Source organism: Zingiber officinale, chromosome 6A (genome assembly GCF_018446385.1).
Source record: "Zingiber officinale cultivar Zhangliang chromosome 6A, Zo_v1.1, whole genome shotgun sequence".
NCBI classification, from domain to species: Eukaryota; Viridiplantae; Streptophyta; class Magnoliopsida; order Zingiberales; family Zingiberaceae; genus Zingiber; species Zingiber officinale.
Genome location: NC_055997.1, coordinates 5,283,794 through 5,302,583, shown reverse-complemented (window position 1 = coordinate 5,302,583; position 18,790 = coordinate 5,283,794). Strand labels below are relative to the sequence as shown.

The 18,790-nt window shown below is 38.2% G+C and overlaps 2 protein-coding genes across 2 annotated transcripts; both read left to right on the top strand.

Annotated features, from left to right (window-relative positions):
• The first annotated feature begins 1,092 nt into the window (after positions 1-1,092).
• LOC121995651 (cold-responsive protein kinase 1-like) lies at positions 1,093-4,078 on the top strand. The gene is made up of 7 exons (XM_042549391.1): positions 1,093-1,362; positions 1,487-1,613; positions 1,697-1,815; positions 1,894-2,104; positions 2,212-2,449; positions 2,929-3,079; positions 3,423-4,078. Exons 2-7 carry the CDS (start codon positions 1,550-1,552, stop codon positions 3,759-3,761), a joined length of 1,122 nt encoding a protein of 373 aa, XP_042405325.1. The 5' UTR covers positions 1,093-1,362; positions 1,487-1,549; the 3' UTR covers positions 3,762-4,078.
• Positions 4,079-16,727: 12,649 nt separating this feature from the next.
• On the top strand, positions 16,728-18,561 carry LOC121995650. The gene is made up of 2 exons (XM_042549390.1): positions 16,728-17,651; positions 17,761-18,561. Exons 1-2 carry the CDS (start codon positions 16,846-16,848, stop codon positions 18,461-18,463), a joined length of 1,509 nt encoding a protein of 502 aa, XP_042405324.1. The 5' UTR covers positions 16,728-16,845; the 3' UTR covers positions 18,464-18,561.
• Positions 18,562-18,790: the final 229 nt, after the last annotated feature.

Here is an 18,790-nt window from a genome sequence, read left to right as displayed (position 1 = left end):
GAGAAAAGAATCTAAGGAATGCAATTTTCAGATAACAAAGTTGAAGATTTTGATACTGAAGGAATAAATACGACAGGAATGGAAAATGGAAGTGAGTGACAATATAAAGGATAGAAATGTAAAGAACTACATAGGCTTTGATTCCTCTATATCCTAAGGGAATACGTAGACAACTTAAATAAGTGCAAACCCTTTTTTTACAGTAAATTTTAATTTGTAATTTGTAATTTTTATTTTTTTTAACATAATAATTTTGAACCGTGGCGAATCGTGAACCGGCGGTTCCGAACCGTGAATCGTAATCATCTTGGGCAGTTAAGGTTAAGAGTCGATCTGCCTAGAACCCTCAAACCGGTGGTTTCGAACTGTCGAACCGTCGGTTCTGAACAGTGGTTAGGTCTAATCATAACTGTATCTCGTACTCTGGCTTTCTCATCGTTCATTAGAGGACCTAACCATGACACCATACTCCTGGAAAAAAAAAGTATGAAGAATTTTTCTCCTAAATAGATAGCAAATGCTGTCAAGATGAGTCTCGATGTATATTTTCTCAATTTTTTTAAGTGGCTAATAGAAAATTTTATAGAGTTAGATCGATCATCCTAAATTTAATGTCACCTAACATGATTAATCATTTAGATAAATTTAATTTATTTAATAATATTTATATTGCAATAGCAACAAATTTATCGTTGTTACAATATAAAATTTTGAATTGGTGAATAGGTTAAATGTACACACTGTATCTTTTATATATATATATATATATATAAAAAGATACTGAGAGCAATTATAGCGTTTTACAGGGAGCTGGTAGGATGGGGACGTGTCTTTTGATGGTTTTGGAAAAACTGGGACGCCCTTACGTTTTTGCCCAAGAAAAAATGAACGTGAGGATGCTCTACGACGAATACTGAAAATGCAGGGTGTGCTTGGGAAATTTGCCCATTTAATTGGCAACGAAGAAAAAAATATTACCACGCACTCACTCCTTTCGGTTTCTCCACCACACGCGCGCGGCGTCGACTGCTGTCTTTAGTTGCGCAGCGAAAGGTGGAAAGGGTATGCGCTTGCTGCTTCCTTTCCATTTTTTCTTGTTCTAGATTCAGATGTTGGATGCCCCTCGAGCATAGTCTCTCTCTTTTTTTTTTTTTTTTTGTAGATTTATTATCATCACGAAGAACAATTCCTTTTTGGCCACTGATTGTTTGTTTGTGAATTATTCGTCGGGGATATAAATAGAGGTATAGCTGCTGCTGCTGCTGTAATTTTGTTAGCGGCGATTTTAAACAGGCAAGGGCGTTGAATCGAGAAGGAGCACAATCGGTCTTTTCCTGCGTTTAGAATCGATCCGCTGTCCAGGTTGGTAGGAGAGATGGGAGCCTTGTAGCTTTTGTTGAGATCAAGTTGAAATAGATTCCAGAAACACAGATTTTGATCGATTTCTTCAGAAATTCAATTTCAATGTTTTCTTCCTGCACTGCAGGCCACCGTTCTTCTTCATCCATTCACTGCAGCGCCAAAAGCTGATTGGTTTAATTCCCTAGTCATGCCTTGTTTCTCTTGCTTTTTTAGAAAGCAAAGTGCGTCCCAGAGGCGTCGGAGTGTTCAAGGTAATCCAATTCTTTGGTTGTATGGTTTGGCCGCTTCCACAAGCACAAATCGCTGATCGAGCTGGTGCTGTTATTGATTGCAGAACTAGCTGGCATGGAAGATGTAATAAAGATATACTCCTACAATGAACTGAGACAAGCTACTCAAGATTTTAGTCTCGCCAATAAAATTGGTGAAGGTGGTTTTGGTTATGTTTTCAAGGTACTCACCCACCATTCCATATGTAATTGCCATAAGGAAAACAAGAAAGATCATCATATTCTTGATCTACTTATGCAGGGGAAGCTTAAAGATGGATTGGTTGTTGCCATAAAGGTGCTCTCCAGTGAGTCGAAACAGGGAGTTCAGGAGTTCCTGAATGAGCTTAAAACAATAGCTAATGTTGTTCATGAGAATTTGGTTAGAATCTATGGCTGCTGTGTGGAAGAAGATTACAGAATCCTAGTGTACAATTATGTTGAAAATAACAGCCTAGCACAAACACTTCTTGGTATTTTCAACTTCGAACTAGATACTTAAAGCTTTTATTTTTTTCTTGCAACACACAGTGGATTAACTTTTGTTGAATTCCTTTTGGGGATTTTGCTTAACTTCTAGGTAGGGGTCACAGTAACATTCAATTCACCTGGAGGACTAGATGCAATATATGCATTGGGGTTGCTCGTGGCCTGGCATTTCTACACTACGAAGTCAAACCTCCTATCGTGCACCGAGATATAAAGGCCAGTAACATTCTTCTCGATAAGAATTTGATTCCGAAAATCTCAGACTTCGGTTTGGCTAGGCTCATGCCCGAAAATGTGACCCATGTCAGCACTAGGGTTGCAGGGACAATGTGAGTCTAAGATCCTCGTTCTTGTTTATCTACTATTGTGCTTCCACTCACATATGAATTGCGACTATTAATTCATTCGTTCTTGACATCTTTGGTTTTGCTTCACAACAAGCAGTGGTATTGAGCTGTTAAACTAAATTGTGCAGCAAAGATTGTAATTCATAGTTTTGGTTTCAATGGTGATAGTTTCGCATTTAACATGACCTGCTTATATGATTGACTTACAGAGGCTTAAGTCCTGATGTGTCTATTCATTTACTAAAACATTTCACTGTTATCAATTTTCAATTTTTGGTTTCTCATTTCTCAAGATTTAAGTAGTAATTCTTTTCTTCTTTCTGATGAAGATCAAACATCTTGTGCAAAAATATATTTCATCATCCATCAAAAGGTTACTGACAAAAATTTTGTTGGTATTTCTACAATTTCTGTTACCAACTTTCCTTCCTTCCTGACTTTCAATCGGATGTGATTTATAGTGGCTACTTGGCACCTGAGTATGCATTACGAGGGCAGTTGACAAGGAGAGCAGATGTTTACAGCTTTGGTGTTCTTCTATTAGAAATAATTAGTGGAAGATCTAATGTAAATACAAGATTGCCAGATGAAGATCAATTTCTTCTTGAAAGGGTATGCTTTTCTTCATATTTGGTCTATGTAATCTAATAATCTATGATACTTATATTTCTGCTCTTACTTTTCCTTTATTCTGTTTTATTCTCTTTATATGTGCTTTTAACTTCAGTGTATTTCTGCATGCGTTCTTTTTAATCTTGTGCCCTTGGATTTCATTGTGATGTTTCACATATATTTTTGAACTTACATTCAAATAGTTAGTACTCAACAGTTGAATACCTTAAGGCACTGCTTAGATTCTATTGAAATGATCGATCAAATATCCAAATCTTTTGTGAAGTGCTACTTTTCTCTTAAAAGATACTAAAGTTGATGCTTCTTGTTCTGTTATTGCCAGACATGGGCACTGTATGAGCGTGGAGAGCTGCTGCAGATTGTAGACACCTTCCTTGCCAATGACTTCGACGTCAAAGAGGCAGACCGGTTCTTGAAAGTTGGCTTGTTGTGCACACAAGACAACCCCAAATTGCGTCCGCCAATGCCAGCAGTTGTCATGATGCTGCTCGGCGAGAGGGAAGTCCTCCAGAAGATCAATAAGCCTGGCCTGATATCAGACTTCATGGAGCTGAAAGTTAGACAGCAGAATTCCAATACTCTTGCTTCAGATTCACACGCATCATCATCTATTACAACAAATATTTCGACGACCTTCACTTCGGCAGTTGATCATGTCTGAGGCAAACAACTTCATTCTATTACAACAACCATGTTTTGCTCTAAGAAAAAAAATCATTGCTAGGAGAAGATTTCTCTAACTTTCTGCAGTCAAATTCAATTGTATGTGAGATAACCTGTTATGAGAAAGTTAAGGAAATTCACATGAATAAATCTTGTTTTTGTTGAGTGCATTGGAGGTTAAAGCCCTACAGCTTCCTTATAGTTACATGAACAAGCTGTCTGTATAGTACTTGCTTGTTCTCTTTAAATATGTACATTTAGCATCTTAACATTTTGTCTCATTCTAGATTTGAGAAATAAAATATTTTTATTTAAGTTGTAGTTGACTAATTGATCCAGGTGACTATAAATTCATGCCATTTAGTCAATTGTGAATGATAGCACTGGCTCCACCAATGTTTGGATTTTGAATGTCCAACTAGAACACTTAATCCAATCAACTGAAAGCAATGTGCTATAATGAGAATAGATCAAGAGAATATAAGTTTGCCATTCAAACATCTTTATCTTTACTGAGACAAAGACATCAACTTCCAAACAACTTTATAAGCATATAGTCGACTTCATCTAAAGCAAACTTCTAGAGTTCTACAATTATATATACCTTTGACTCTGAGAGAGCCAAAATAAAGACATATGAAATCATATATTGCAATTGAAATGACTAACTGCACATATCCAAATAACTGATAATTAACCATGAGAATACCCAAATGCTGAAGCAGGAGAAAGCTTGATTGGTATGCTTGGCTCCTCGCACGCCAGCCGCAGATGCCAACCACCAAAGATCGATTGGCAATCCATACGAGTGGCATACAAGGAGCCAGGCACACTACAAGATACATACATACATGCATACATACGCCGCTTCTTCTTCAACGGCAGCTTGGCTTCATCCGTTCATCTCCAATGCAGTGGCTTCAAGGGATACATGCAAAGCCTCCATGGTATCTCCTCATCGATCCTCACACGTACACATCTCAGAACACACATCACGAGAGGGTATATAGTTGAAGGGTGGCTCCAAAAACTCTGTCTCCTGCATGTTATTTAGGCAGCTGTGGAGTCTGAGTGTGCATCATGTGAATAAGGCTGATGCATTAGGTGTATAGGTTGGCAGTAGGGCGTGGTGTGATTGAGTTAGTATAGGAATATGGAGCTTGAGTTTCCTGTTGGGGGGTTCAGGCATGCAGCTATTACTTGTCGTAATGTGCTTGGATCTAACGTGGATTCTCTCTGCCATGCATCAGATCATCTCAGCGTATACTGAAATATCGCATTCATTTTTTTAGTGATGCATTTGGGGCTTTTGGAACCTTTCTCAATTGAAGTAATTCTTTTGGTTAATTTCACCGAAAGCTATCATTCTATTTTTCTCTTACCCATTTCAAAAGTTTCACCCAAAGTTAATGTAATGCGATGAAATGGATATTTTTTTTTAACGTTACTTCCATTGACAAACTTGAAGCATGGGTACTTTGGCATAGTGAAAATAGATGAATTTCGAACGATCTTAGTAAGGGAAGGTTCACATGGTGGCAATGGGAAGGAAGACCAGGAGGAAAGCAAGACGGCCAGCACTTCCAGCACCCTATCGAATCCAAACATAACTGATACTGGGGAAATGACCACAACCACACCAGCAAATTCTAGCACATCTAGCACCTGGTGAACAATCCTAATGATGCATTGTAGGATTTAGTTATCATCGTCTATAAGGCTACATTGGAAAATTGAATGCAATGGCAAGCGAAGGCTAACCTTGATCCATTGTTTCTTAATTGTTATCGGACGAATCCCTGTAAACGCAACGGATGATCTTTTACAGGGATCGAGCAACAACCGGAGTTCCTCGTCTCAATGTGGAAGAGAAGAGAGGAAGAAAAAGCAGCAAGATGCCCAAATCAATGAGACACTTTGACCCCTCCAACAGGACCATCCATCTAAAGCTCATTGCACATTTACAACCCATTAAAATTAACGAACTGAGTTAACGAATTCAGGCATACAGTCCACATGGAATTGGAGCTTAATTCTTTAATAATAAAATCGTTACTCATTCCTTCAAAGTATTCTCTTACGAGACAAAAGTATGCAAAAGATTTGGTATGTCTCTTTGAACTCTCTAAATGCACTTTGTGGTTTAAATGTCCGGTAGATTGGGCCACGTGACCCATCAAGACCCAAAGTCTTGTCTAAAGAAGATAAGGTCTAGCACGCTTTATGCGCGACCGTGAGCGATGCATAGACGTGACGCTGCTAACTTGCTTTCTTTGTAAAAAAGTATTCCTTTTATTCTCTCTCATCTTCTGCCGTCTATTCAAATCAGCGGCGAGAGAAATTTTCTAAATTCTAAATTTCCCTCGCCGCTCTCTCTCTCTCACTCTCTCACTCTCACCTCTTTCTTCACCATCGTCTTCCTTCGTAGCATGTTCTTGCCGGGCAAGCAAAAGCACCGAACACATAGCCGACACTGGTGTGCTTACCACCTCTTTCCATTCTCAATCGTAAGCTTTTCTCCACTACCATGTCTAGTTTTCAGCTATGTACAATGATATATCCTATAACGTACAAACCCTAGTTGCTTTTGCTTATATGATTTACAGGGAACTTGCCAAACATCAATTCCACCATTGCATACCCAATAGTAATTCGTTTCATTTTAATTTGTTATTCTCTACCATGATCCCAATATATATTAGAAGGATTTATTTTACAATATGCAAGATCGACGCCTGATACAAACAGGCCCGACCCTGGAGGAGAACCACACTGGGCGATGACCCTGGACCCAAAATTTAGAGGGCCTAAATTTTTTTAGTATTATGTATCATAGGCATGTAGACATATAGTTGGGGCCTTGGATAGTTGGACCCAAATTCAAATTTTACAATTGTTTTTCTTTATTTGTATTAATGACATTGTCTTTTCCTTTTACCCTTTAAGTTGCAATTTGCAAAATGACGAATCGAAAATTAGGGATTTGTTGCAAAGTGCAACAAATGATTTATAAATTATTGTTAGGTGTGTCTCTTCTTCTTTCTTCTTTCTTCTTATTCTCATTTCAAGTCTTTAAAGTAATTTTTTTCCCTTCTCAAGACATTTTGTTACCATTATTTATGAAATTTTCAAGATATAGTTTTTTTTATATTCACAGAGATGATACCTCATAGTCTGTTTTTTCTATTCGTGTACTATAAAGTTAATCCCTTAACCTATAATTCTAATTTTTAATCTCTATTTTTTGCATATTTAAAATTTTGAACTTCCTGAGAATTAAACTTTTTCATTGTGAATTTCGGTTGTCATTGTAAAAGTGCCCTAAAATTTTTATTGGATTTGATCCTTTGGAGAAAAATTTTGTTCCATCTACAATTTTAATTTTCTAGTGCATTTGCTACTTCTTCCAAACTCATATTCCACCTGTTTACAAATTTCGGTAAGGTTCGGTTCTTCCTTCATATTTCATATTTGGAAATTTTATTTTTGATTTTTTGTTTTCTTAAATAACTTTTAGATTTATGAAATTGGAAACTTGAATTAAAAAAGATATTTTGAAAAATCTTGAAACTCATAATATTATATAAGATTTTACAAATAAAAATGCTTGCAAAAATAGATGTAGATGAATTATATATTATTAAAAAATTATTTAGATCTCATTTTATTATTTTGCCCGGGGCCTCCTGAGTCGAAGGACCGGGGCTGGATACAAACACTGGCATGCTTCAGCCACTTGAACAGTTGCTGTTGCATAGCTGCTACAACAAAGATAATTTTTTTTTTAAACCCTCTATTCTTTTAAAGTAAATTTTCAATCCAAAGACGTATAATCATTAAACACCATTATAGCAGCTAGGAGACAAATCAAAACTTTAAAAATTCAAACCCCTAAACAAAATGAGAAAAATCAAAACTTTAAGCCTTAACACAATACTTACGATGGAAGCAAAGATTTGGATGAGAAATAATTCATCGTGGTGAGAATGATTGACGAAGACACTGTGGGCCACCGATCTACTATTAATGAAATTCTTTTGAAATATTTGTCACACGACGAGTTTCGGGGGTAAAACTTTGGTCGATAAGAGCAAAAAGGTAATTACACAATATATTTTCACTTTCTCCGCCCGTGCATGATAATAGATATTAAGATTAGAGGGATTTACAACTTATATTGAAAAAACTTATCATGGAAAGGTTTGTGGGAAATGATGTTTGTCAAGTTTCTTGCAACCTATATAACAAAAAATTGATAAGAAATGTTTATTTGGAGTGTTAAAGTAGTTGCTACAATGTGTAGCAACTATCGTAGGGTAACTGTTATAACATGGAGTAGCTATTGTAGTGTAACTATTTGTAGAAGTAGCTGCTATAGTATTCTAGCAACTAACATTCCAAGTAGCTGCTACAGCGTTGTAACAGCTAATCATCGAGTTAGCTACTACAGCGTTGTAGCAACTAACCGTCGAGTTAGCTGCTGCAGAGTTGTAGTAGCTAACATTCCAAGTAGCTACTACAACGTTGTAGCAGCTAACATTCCAAGTAGCTGCTACAACATTGTAGCAGCTAACATTCCAAGTAGCTGCTACAACGCTGTAGCAGCTAACCATCAAGTTAGTTGCTACAGAGTTGTAGCAGCTACCTATAGAAGCAGCTATTATAGCGTTATAGCAGCTATCATTCCAAGTAACTACTACAGCGTTATAGCAGCTAGTTGTGGAATTAATTAACAGTTTAACACCCGAGAAGTCCAATAAAGATAATCATGGATAAACGATATATAATAGGAATAGAGGAGAGGGAATTACAACTTAAAATGAAACGACTTACCAAGTAGCTGCTATACGTTGTAGCAGCTACTTGAACAGTTAACTGCTATAAGGTGTAACAGCTACTTGGGTAGTTAGCTGCTACAAGGTATAACAGTTAACTATCGAAGTAGCTGCTACAGAGTGTAGCAGTAGTTATCTGTCCAAGTAGCTGAAACTTGCCGGCATTTGTATCAAGTGTCGGCCTTGTACGTTGTAACATAAATCCTTCTAACATATATTAGGATCATGGTAGGGAATAACTTAAAATGAAATGAATTACCATTGGGTATGCAATGGTGGAATTGATATTTGACAAGTTCCCTGCAAATCATATAAGCAAAAGCAGCTAGGGCTTGTACGTTGTAGGATATATCATTGTACAAAGTTGAAAACCAGACGGGGTAGTGGAGAAAAGCTTACGATCGAGAATGGAGAGAGGTGGTAAGCACACCAGTGTCAACCATGTGTTCGGTGCTTTTGCTTGGCTGACGCAATTGTAAGTTATCCTAGTAGCTTGCAGCGCCTTTGCTTTTGCTTGTCCGACAGGAACATGCTGCAAAGGAAGACGGCGGCGATGGAAGAGGCGAAAGCGAGAGAGAGAGCGGTGAGGGAAATTTATAATTTGGGAAATTTCTCTCATCGCCGATTTGAATAGAAGGCGGAATGGGAGAGAGAATAAAAGAAATAATTTTTGCAAAGAAATCAAGTTGGCAACGCCACATTTGCGCATCGCTCACGGTCACGCACAAAGCATAGCTTAGAAAATCATTTTTGTATATATATATAGATAGATATCTAAACTGTATCTCAGCCTATACTATTAATAAATGTTCTATATGTATTATGATACGGTGATAAAGATGGTTCCTAAAAAGTGGCTCGAAGTAGCGAAGACAAACTAACGTGAAGGTTAAAGTCAAATAGCTAAAGTCACAGAGTCGGACGAACCTGAAGACTGTGGACCAGGCAGTGTGGAGCGGAGTGCCGGTCAGACGTGAAGGGCAGACCAAACCGTCTGATCGGTCGTCCTCCACGCCTTGCAGATGAAGTTGAGAGTCAAACACTAAGTTATCTGGTCTATCGTCTTTACCGATCGGACGGTCTGGGCCGATCGGACACAGTGCGTCTCTCTAACAAGATAGAAGCTGAGGGAAGAACAGGTCAGTAGTTGCATTCTATACAATCGAGTTGGCAATATCCCAGCTGAGTGGCGGCCGGTCGACCTACAACGGGACCCATATATATTTTATATCGTACTCGTTTGGAAGTTTGTACTGGAAAGAACAGAGAATGTCCTACAAACAAATCATACTTTAAAAACTTCTAGCCTATCACATCATAGAGATTTACGTATTCATTAAAGGAAAGGTGTCAAGGAAACTTTTCAACTTATCTTTTCTTAGGAATGCTTTGGAAAACAAGCATATGCTTTGGGATGCATGCATAGACGCTACAGTGACATTATAAAAAGGGGTCTCCATCTATAGACAGAGGTATGTGATGTTTCTTATTTACACACATATTTTGCTATAGTTCACTATTTTTTCTCTAAGATTGAGCATTGACTTGAGTGTCGAAAGATCAACACCGAACCTGGTCTGACACTACCACTCCTTATATTACAAAACAACATAAAATCTTTACCAAATCAACAATAAAACCACGTTCAAATTAACTAGAGAGCTCCCCCCCCCCCCCCTCTCTCTCTCTCCGTTTCAAATGACTCTTCTACCCTCTTCATTTTTTTTTTTTTTTTCATTTATTTTATTTTTTAAATTATTTTTGTTTAAAAATAACTCTCATATTTATATATTTTTAATTAATTCAATTTATTATTTTTTTATCAATATGATATTTTTTTTCTAATTTTATTTAATTTTTATTTAGTTTTATTTTTTAATCAATTTAGTTTATTATTTTTTAATCAATACTTTATTTTTACAATTTTATATAAATTTTATTTAGTTTTAATTTTTTAAATTAATTTTGTTTATTATTTTTTATCAATACTTTATTTTTAAATTTTATATAGCTTTATTTTAAATTAATTTTATTTATTATTTTTTTCATAATACTTGTATTTTTCCAATTTATTATTATTTTAAGTTTTGTTTTTTTTATTATTTTTTTTCGTTAATCAATTTTTATTAGTTTTATTTTTTTGAATAATTTTTTTATATGTTTATTTTAAGTTATAAATTTTAGAAGTTATTATTTGTAAAGATTTTAAAAAGTACAAAAATATGAATCAAAATAAAAATTATATATTTAAAACTAACAAAAATACTAACAATTAATAGTGTACACATTCATAACTTAGGAACATACAGTTTTTGTTTCAAATGAAGAGTACATGTAATAATAAAAAAAATATAGAAATATATAAAAGTAGAAATTTTAATCAATATTGCCTCCAAATTCTACTCCCGATGCGGTGGTGATGTACCTATTACTTTGTACCATAAATGAACATGTGTCCTATAACGAGTGACTCATCCTTTAGCTTCATACGATGAATGTTGTCACCACCACGTTGGAATGGGTGATACAGGATAATGAGGATGTAAGAAAACTTGTACGAAGTGATTGCCAACATGAGCAATAGCTATTTCTCGACGCTCATGGTTTGGAATTGGAGGAGTTCTTAATGGCAAGTGGGTAAAAGAACTCCCAACACTCTCACCAAATGTATGCAGTACAAGATTGCACCTTGATGCATGACAATTCCCAAAGGCATAGAGTCCATCCAATACATTTCTAGTGCCCACGACTCGAACCAATTTAATGAGAATAATAGATTAGTTACCAAATTTCGATTTGGATAAAGTTGATCATATAGATCCTTATTTTGTTGAATCTATTCTATAAGCTCGAATCGTACTTGAAACCAATCTTCTTCGTCATACCCAATTAGTGTAGCTATTGCCCTGAATCCACAATGATCATCAGGTTGAACATCAACAGTGTGAGAAATATAACGTATAGAGGCACAGATAATTTCTCAATATAAGTATCATGGATGGGTGGAATTGGAGAGTAATCATGTGTCGTTTGAGTATTGTGAACCTTCGATCCCCTTCCACGTCTTCCTCTCCCTTGAGATGTTATAGTCGGTTGAGAGACCCTAGATCCTGAAGTGGATGCATCTGCAAAAGAAGGTATGCGACGTCTACTTTGCTCATCTTTACCCGTAGGTCGACCTCTATGTTCTGTGTTGTATGAAGGAGTTCAAATTGTACTCTGAGATGGATCTATCATATCGAAAAACTTGTCTATCATATACTCTCACATATGTGGATCTATCCCATCTAATATCTCAACGACGTGGGATGTTCTGTTAGGTTGTGCTCCCTCGTCATTAAATTGATGTACGTGCATCGACAATCTCCTCCAATGAGCGTTGATATTCTGAAGTGGAATGAAATGGAAAAGTAACAGTAATGTGCAAGATCATGCTCGCATGACAATCCGTATACAATTTTGATAGAACAGTTGCATCTGCCAACTAGCTAGTGAGATACTTCCTCAATGCATTTTAGCTGACCAGAAATCAACTCCATTGCCTCTAATGAAATTCGACACCTTGTTTAACTGAAAATGTCATCATGTAAATGTTGATGATATGGAATGTTGAGAGATCTCTCGAACGACTTTTTAATATCCCCGAACTGAATTCTCAACATCTTATGTATTTTTTCAAAAGATGTTTGTAGAGATGACATGATGTCTTCTAAATATAACTTCTGTCTCGCATGTGCAGACTCTGCCTTGTAATAAAAAAAAATGTACTGTGTTTTAATACTGACAAGAATTGAAATAGTACAATAATAAACAAAATTTAAATAATAAAACTATAATGTGACTATACCTTTGATTTGAATTGCTCCAAATGTGCATACATGTATCAACCTATGCTGAAACAAATCACTCTTTGTAAGAGTGTAACCATGTATCCCAAAGGTAATTTAGAACACTCTCGAATCGTTGATACTCCTTGCGCATGACATCCTACTTCTGCTGGTAAGACCATTGTGTTGATAAATTAATGAGTGAGTGTCATAATGCGTAAAAATGTTGTCATTCCAGACCAAGCATAGGAGTGCATTTCTTCATTATGCATCGGTTTATGTGCCAAATACAAAGGATGTGACATGCATTGGAAAAACATGTTTTAATGGCATTAATAAGCGTCATATCCCGATCTGAAACAAACACCAATGGCAACGATGTCTTCTTTTCAACCATCCACTTCTTTAAAGTACCTAATGCCCATGTCAGTTGCTCTGTCATCTCATTTCTAATATATGCGAACTTAGGTGAGTAAGTTCGCATTGTGGATATGATACCCACAACCTCCAATAGTGGTATTTGATACTCATTGGTCTTGTATGTGACATCAATGATCAACACAGACGAAAAGTTGACAGACAACTCTAGACTTTTTGGATGAACCCAAAGAATATCTGTGATTTCGTTGGTGTCTGGATTTGTACGGTAATTATGGAGGTATTTTTTCTTGATTAATTGGTCCAAGACATACTGAATAGAATTAAGGCTGCCCCGTTTAACGAATTTATTTGTAAAAATTGTATTGTAAATGCTTTTGATTCCCGTAGTATTTTATGAGTCTCTTTCCTTCAAAATACTAGGAATTTCACGAGGTGTGATGCTGTTGGCCATGTCGAGCACAAATTCTTTCTTTATTGTTTTTAACCTACTCGGGTACTCATGACCATCAATATATTCTGCTAATTGATGATTATGAAAATCACAAACAACCCTTAAACCTCACATCACACCATCTGGAGGTATTGGTATACCTCGCAACTCAAATGAACATTCACATTTTTTAGTCCCAGTATTTCTTTTTAAGGATTGTCCATCAACTAGATATCATGGCAGTTTGTACTTTCCACCTCTTTCACACATAAGATGACACTTTGGTAGTTTACCACCTTTTAAATTAGCAGAATTTTTAATAACCACTATAATACCATTCTTCAGACCAACTGCCTTTACCCAATTTATCATATCTTCTCTACTTTTAAATATCTATATAAAAAAATATAACAAAGACGTATAAGTATGACATTATCCAATCTTAGTATAATTTCTCTACTTATAAAATAAATAATAAATATGCATAAAATAATGATAATAACTAACCTGATCTGTGGTAAATTCGACTGTATAATCGCGACTGTTGTTGGAGATACTCTCTCCACTAGGAACATCATTCTCAATTGACCAACTATCTGAAAATAAACCCAAATAGTCATCCATAGTTTTCTTTTATGAATTACGAAAAGTAATGGCTAAGAAAATAACTATGTTTCAGGAAGAGAGAAGGTGAGGCTGAGAGGGAGATAACAGTGGAGGGTGGTGTGACTGAAGAGTGACTAAAAATGAAGTGTGAGAGGATGATTTAAAGGAAAAGGTTTTGACATGTGTCAAAAGTTGAAGGGTGGGTAATTTAAGGGGTGGAGAGGTTCTGACATGTGTTAAGAGTTGAAAGGTGATAATTTAAGAGGAGGGGAGGGGAGGTTCTGACATGTGTCAAGAGTTGGAGGGAGTAATTTAAAGGGAGATGGGTGTTTTGACATGTGTCAAAGATTAGAGGATGGGTAATTTAAAGAGAGTGAGGAGTTCTGATATGTGTCAAGAATTAGAAGTGGGGTAATTTAAAGGGATGAGAGATTTTAACATGTGTCAATGATTGGAAGGGGTAATTTAAAGTGACGAGAGATTTTGACATGTGTCAAGGGTTAGAAGGGGGATAATTTAAAGGGATGAGAGATTTTGACATATGTCAAGGATTGAAAGGAGGGTAATTTAAAGGGAGCGGAGATTCTGACATATGTCAAGCGTTGAAGAGGAATAATTTAAAGGTAGGGGGTATTTTAACAGATATCAATGGTTGGAGGATAAGTAATTTAAAGAGGGTGAGAGATTTTGACATGTGCTATGTGTCAAGAGTTGGAGGGAGGGATGATTTAAAGGGAGAAAAGGTTCTGACATGTGTCAAGAGTTGGATGACGGTAATTTAAGTGTCGAATTAGGAAGGTAATTTAAAGAAAGGGAGAGATTATGACATATATTAAAAATTATATAAAATAAAAAAAAATAAAAAAAAATTGATAAAAAAATAATAAACAAAATTGATTAAAGAAATAAAACTAAATAAAAATTAAATAAAATTTAAAAAACAATAAACAAAATTAATTAAAATAAAACTAAATAAAAATTAAATAAAATTAAAAAATATATAAGTATTAATGAAAAAATAATAAATAAAATTAAAAAAAATATATATAAGTATTAATGAAAAAATAATAAATAAAATTAATTAAAAAACTAAATAAAATTAAAAAATATATATAAGTATTAATGAAAAATAATAAATAAAATTAATTAAAAAAAATAAAACTTAAAAATAAAATAAATAAAATAAAATAAAAAGGATAGAAACTGCAAAAAGGTGGAACCGCCACCCTAGCGGCCCCCTGGGCCTGGCCCCCCAGGATTCCAGAGGGAGTAAATCACGGTTAATGCTGGGCAAGAGAGGTGACTGGGGGTCGCAGGAATTTTTGGTATAGCAGACCAGGATTTTAATCCCGTGTGCAACTGGCGATCTTTGACCCCAGAATCTTAGCTGCAAGAATCAGGCACCTCTCCAGCTGATCCAGCCCGTGGGGGCAAATAAAAAATAAAAAAAGAATAGAAAGGTCATTTGAATGGGGGAGAGAGAGAGAGAGAGAGAGAGAGAGAGAGAGAGAGAGAGAGAGGGAGAAGGGGGGGGGGTGTGTGGTGTCGGGGGGAAAAGAAATTTGCATTAACTATGATCTTAATTTTCTATCAGGATCATATTCTATTCGGCAAATAATACATACTTTTACTCTGTACAAATTTCCAAAGATATATATTATGAATTAGTAAAAGAGGTAATACCGTAGCTAATTCATGCCCATCGAATCCATGGATGAAATTCCATTTCTAGCAGAATCCAGAAGGATTAACCTTGATACGCACGCTAGCTGGCCTGCAGTCTTTTCAGCATTGCACCTGATCCTACGGTAAAAACGGGGTGGTGCTTCTTCTGCATCTCGCTAAAATATTGTGGGCTACATTCATTTCCCTGCTCACCAATCCAGAAGTGTATTTTATAGCAGAGACATACAACTATGAAAAGAACAATAATAAACAAAAACCTTGTCAGACGCTTACTTGCTTCATTCAGATAGATTCATCTGCAGGTTAATGATGCTAACTATACACATTGTTAGAATCTGCAACTATTAATTATTTAATCTCCCAAAGCAAGAAGCTTCATCCAGCAGATGCATGAATACACAGCTTTTATATATATATATATATATATATATATATAACATTGGATGCCATCTTTTAAGCTATAATTTAGGTTGTGTGGGAGCCGCAGTCAATTTGCGGACAAGCTGTTTCCAGTTGCAGCTAACCCAATCGCCTGCAAATGATCAAACAATATCTATCCTTTTCAGAAAAAAGCTTCCTTGTGTTGATTATCTGAATGTATGTGTGTTTACCTTGCTTGCGTACTGAGACCTCTCCATATCCAACCAATAGATCTCCGATGAGGAGTTATCACAAAAAGTCGTGGTTAGAATAGCTGGATTTACTCCGTGCTAGGCCTCTCACTTAGAGCATTCATAACGTCGTTAATATCTGAACCATTAATGCTAACATGGTATAATTTTTTACTATTGTAATATTAACATGTTCAATTCTTTAAACACATTAATGAGTACTTATAAGGTTGTATATGATCTCATGATTTTACTCTCTTCCAATGTAAAAGTTTTTTGAATATCTTTTGCCTTCCCAATAAGACATTTGAGACTCTTTTACTCATGTATCAATTTTTTTTTTTGTTGATTTTCAAAATATCTCTTAAATATTTACAAACTTTTTTTATTGTATTATCAAATTGACTCATGCTTTAGATGATAATTTAAAATGTTAAATTTTAAAAATATTTTAATTTTAAGAAAACTAAAGTTTTAATATTGTTTAAATGATGCTTTGAAAATGACCCCTTTTTTATTTTTATTTTATTTTGTCTAAGGCCTAAAGCGGTTAAATGTGATAATAGATTCCTTCGGTAAAATCCGACATTTTTTTTTAATTTCCGTCGGCAGGGAAAGCGCTGTCGCCGGCGAAGCATCCGTGCGGCTCCAGCTCATCCACATCGCCTACAACTCCACCTCTCTGTCTCTTTCTACCTGCCGATTTATGTCTCTCCAAATCCTCCTTCGATCTCTCAGTCGCTCACTGCCTACGACAGAGCCACCTTCTTCTTTGCTCCGGCGACGACACCACCGCCTGCCTAAAGAGAATAGAGAAAGAGCCACCGCCGACGCCATTCTCTCAGTTTCGATGGACCCCTGCCCCTTTGTCCGTGTCCTCGTCCGGAACCTCGCCCTCAAAGTCCCAGCAGCCGCCCGCCCCGCCGGTGGCCCCGGTGTCCACCCCTCCGCTCACCCCTGCTTCGCCACCGTTCGTCTCCACAATCACCCCTCCCGCCACACCTCCCCCGTCCCGCTCGTCCCCGCCGACCACGGCTCCGATGCGCCAGCCGCCTCGACCGCTCTCGCGGCCGGGTTTCACCTCTCCAAGTCCGATATCGACCGGTTCGCCAGGACGTCGCTGACGCTCTTCCCCTCCGCCGCCTCCGGCGCGTCGACCACGAAGCTGAAGGTCAGGGTCTACTCGGGCCGCCGGGGGACGTCCTGCGGGGTGCGGTCCGGGAGGCTCTTGGGGAAGGTGTCGTTGCCGTTGGATCTCAAGTCGGCGCCGGCGGAAGGCAAGGCGGTGGTGCTCCACAGCGCATGGGTCAGGTTAGGGAAGGGGGCGGGCAAGGCGCAGCTCTACCTGACAGTGACGTCGGAGATGGACCCCAAGTTCGTGTTCGAGTTCGACGCGGAGCCGGAGAGGAGCCCTCAGGTGTTCCAGGTCCAGGATAACAGGGGAAGGCAGCCCGTCTTCACCTGCAGCTTTAGCCGTCGCCATAACTCCGGCGACCCGAACTGGAGATCAAAGTACGTCTTTTCTTCCATTTTCTTGTATCTTTTTAACAACAAAACCTACGTTTTCATAGATTTCCTCTCTTACAATAGTTGAATTGTTCATTTGTGTTGTCTACTTCAGATCGTTGCCATTGGAGTCGAGTAGTGCCAGGAATTGGCCGCCGTCCTTGGCGTGGCTGGGAAAGGAGCGCAAGGGCTGGTCCGTCACTGTCCACGACCTCTCCGGCTCTCCCGTGGCCCTGGCTTCCATGGTCACCCCTTTCGTCGCCTCTCCAGGCACCGACCGCGTCAGCCGTTCCAATCCCGGCGCCTGGCTTTTCCTCCGGCCCGGCATCGTCGGCACCTGGCATCCCTGGGCCCGCCTCGAGGCCTGGCGCGAGCGCGGCGGTTCATCCGGCGACGGCCTCGGCTACCGCTTCCAGCTCCTTTCCGCCAACCCCGCCGACCCCCGCGTGTGCCTCGCTGAGTCCGCCGTCAGCTCCTCCAGAGGAGGCAAATTCACCGTCGACCTTACCAGCGGCAGCCCGTTCCCGCGGACCACCTCCGCCCCCCACACCGGCGGCGAACCGACCACGCCCTCTTCAGCCTACGTCGGGTTCGTGATGTCGTCCACGATCGCGGGCGAGGGACGAAGGGGCGTCGGCCCGACGGTGGAGGTCGGGGAGCGGCACGTCGGCTGCGCCGAGGACGCAGCGGCGTTCGTGGCGGTGGCGGCGGCCGTAAATCTCAGCATGGAAGCATGCCGCCTTTTCTCCAACAAGCTCCAGAGAGGGATTTCCCTCTCCAACTTGTCGCTGCGGCGGCAATCCTCCAGTCTAATTTAAAACCAAATTATGATTCAGTTAATGTACAAATGCAGTTTGATCGATATTTTCACTGGATTTGCTCTGCTTTGATTTGATCTGATTTGATCTTTCGGCCTGGTCCAACATTTGTTTGAGGATGTTCAACGTCGTACTTGTTTGGGTTTGATGAGACGGCAATGATCGTTTGTTGAGGGATTCAAATAAAGATAGATGGCATGTCGATTCATTGTATTCAATGTGGCTTTGCCCCCTCATCATGTCTATTATTCCTTCCTTCCTCTGTAACAGGTTTGAGTTCGGCGACGACAGCTAGACAGACGTGGTGGTTCCCATTTGACAGTTCAC

Excerpts from the sequence above, each read along its gene's own strand:
- LOC121995651 (XM_042549391.1), top strand. The coding sequence starts at position 1,550 with ATGCCTTGTTTCTCTTGCTTTTTTAGAAAGCAAAGTGCGTCCCAGAGG. Across the intron at positions 2,105-2,211 it reads CCTAGCACAAACACTTCTTG|GTAGGGGTCACAGTAACATT; the intron begins GTATTTTCAACT and ends CTTAACTTCTAG. Across the intron at positions 2,450-2,928 it reads ACTAGGGTTGCAGGGACAAT|TGGCTACTTGGCACCTGAGT; the intron begins GTGAGTCTAAGA and ends TGTGATTTATAG.
- LOC121995650 (XM_042549390.1), top strand. The coding sequence starts at position 16,846 with ATGTCTCTCCAAATCCTCCTTCGATCTCTCAGTCGCTCACTGCCTACG. Across the intron at positions 17,652-17,760 it reads GACCCGAACTGGAGATCAAA|ATCGTTGCCATTGGAGTCGA; the intron begins GTACGTCTTTTC and ends TGTCTACTTCAG.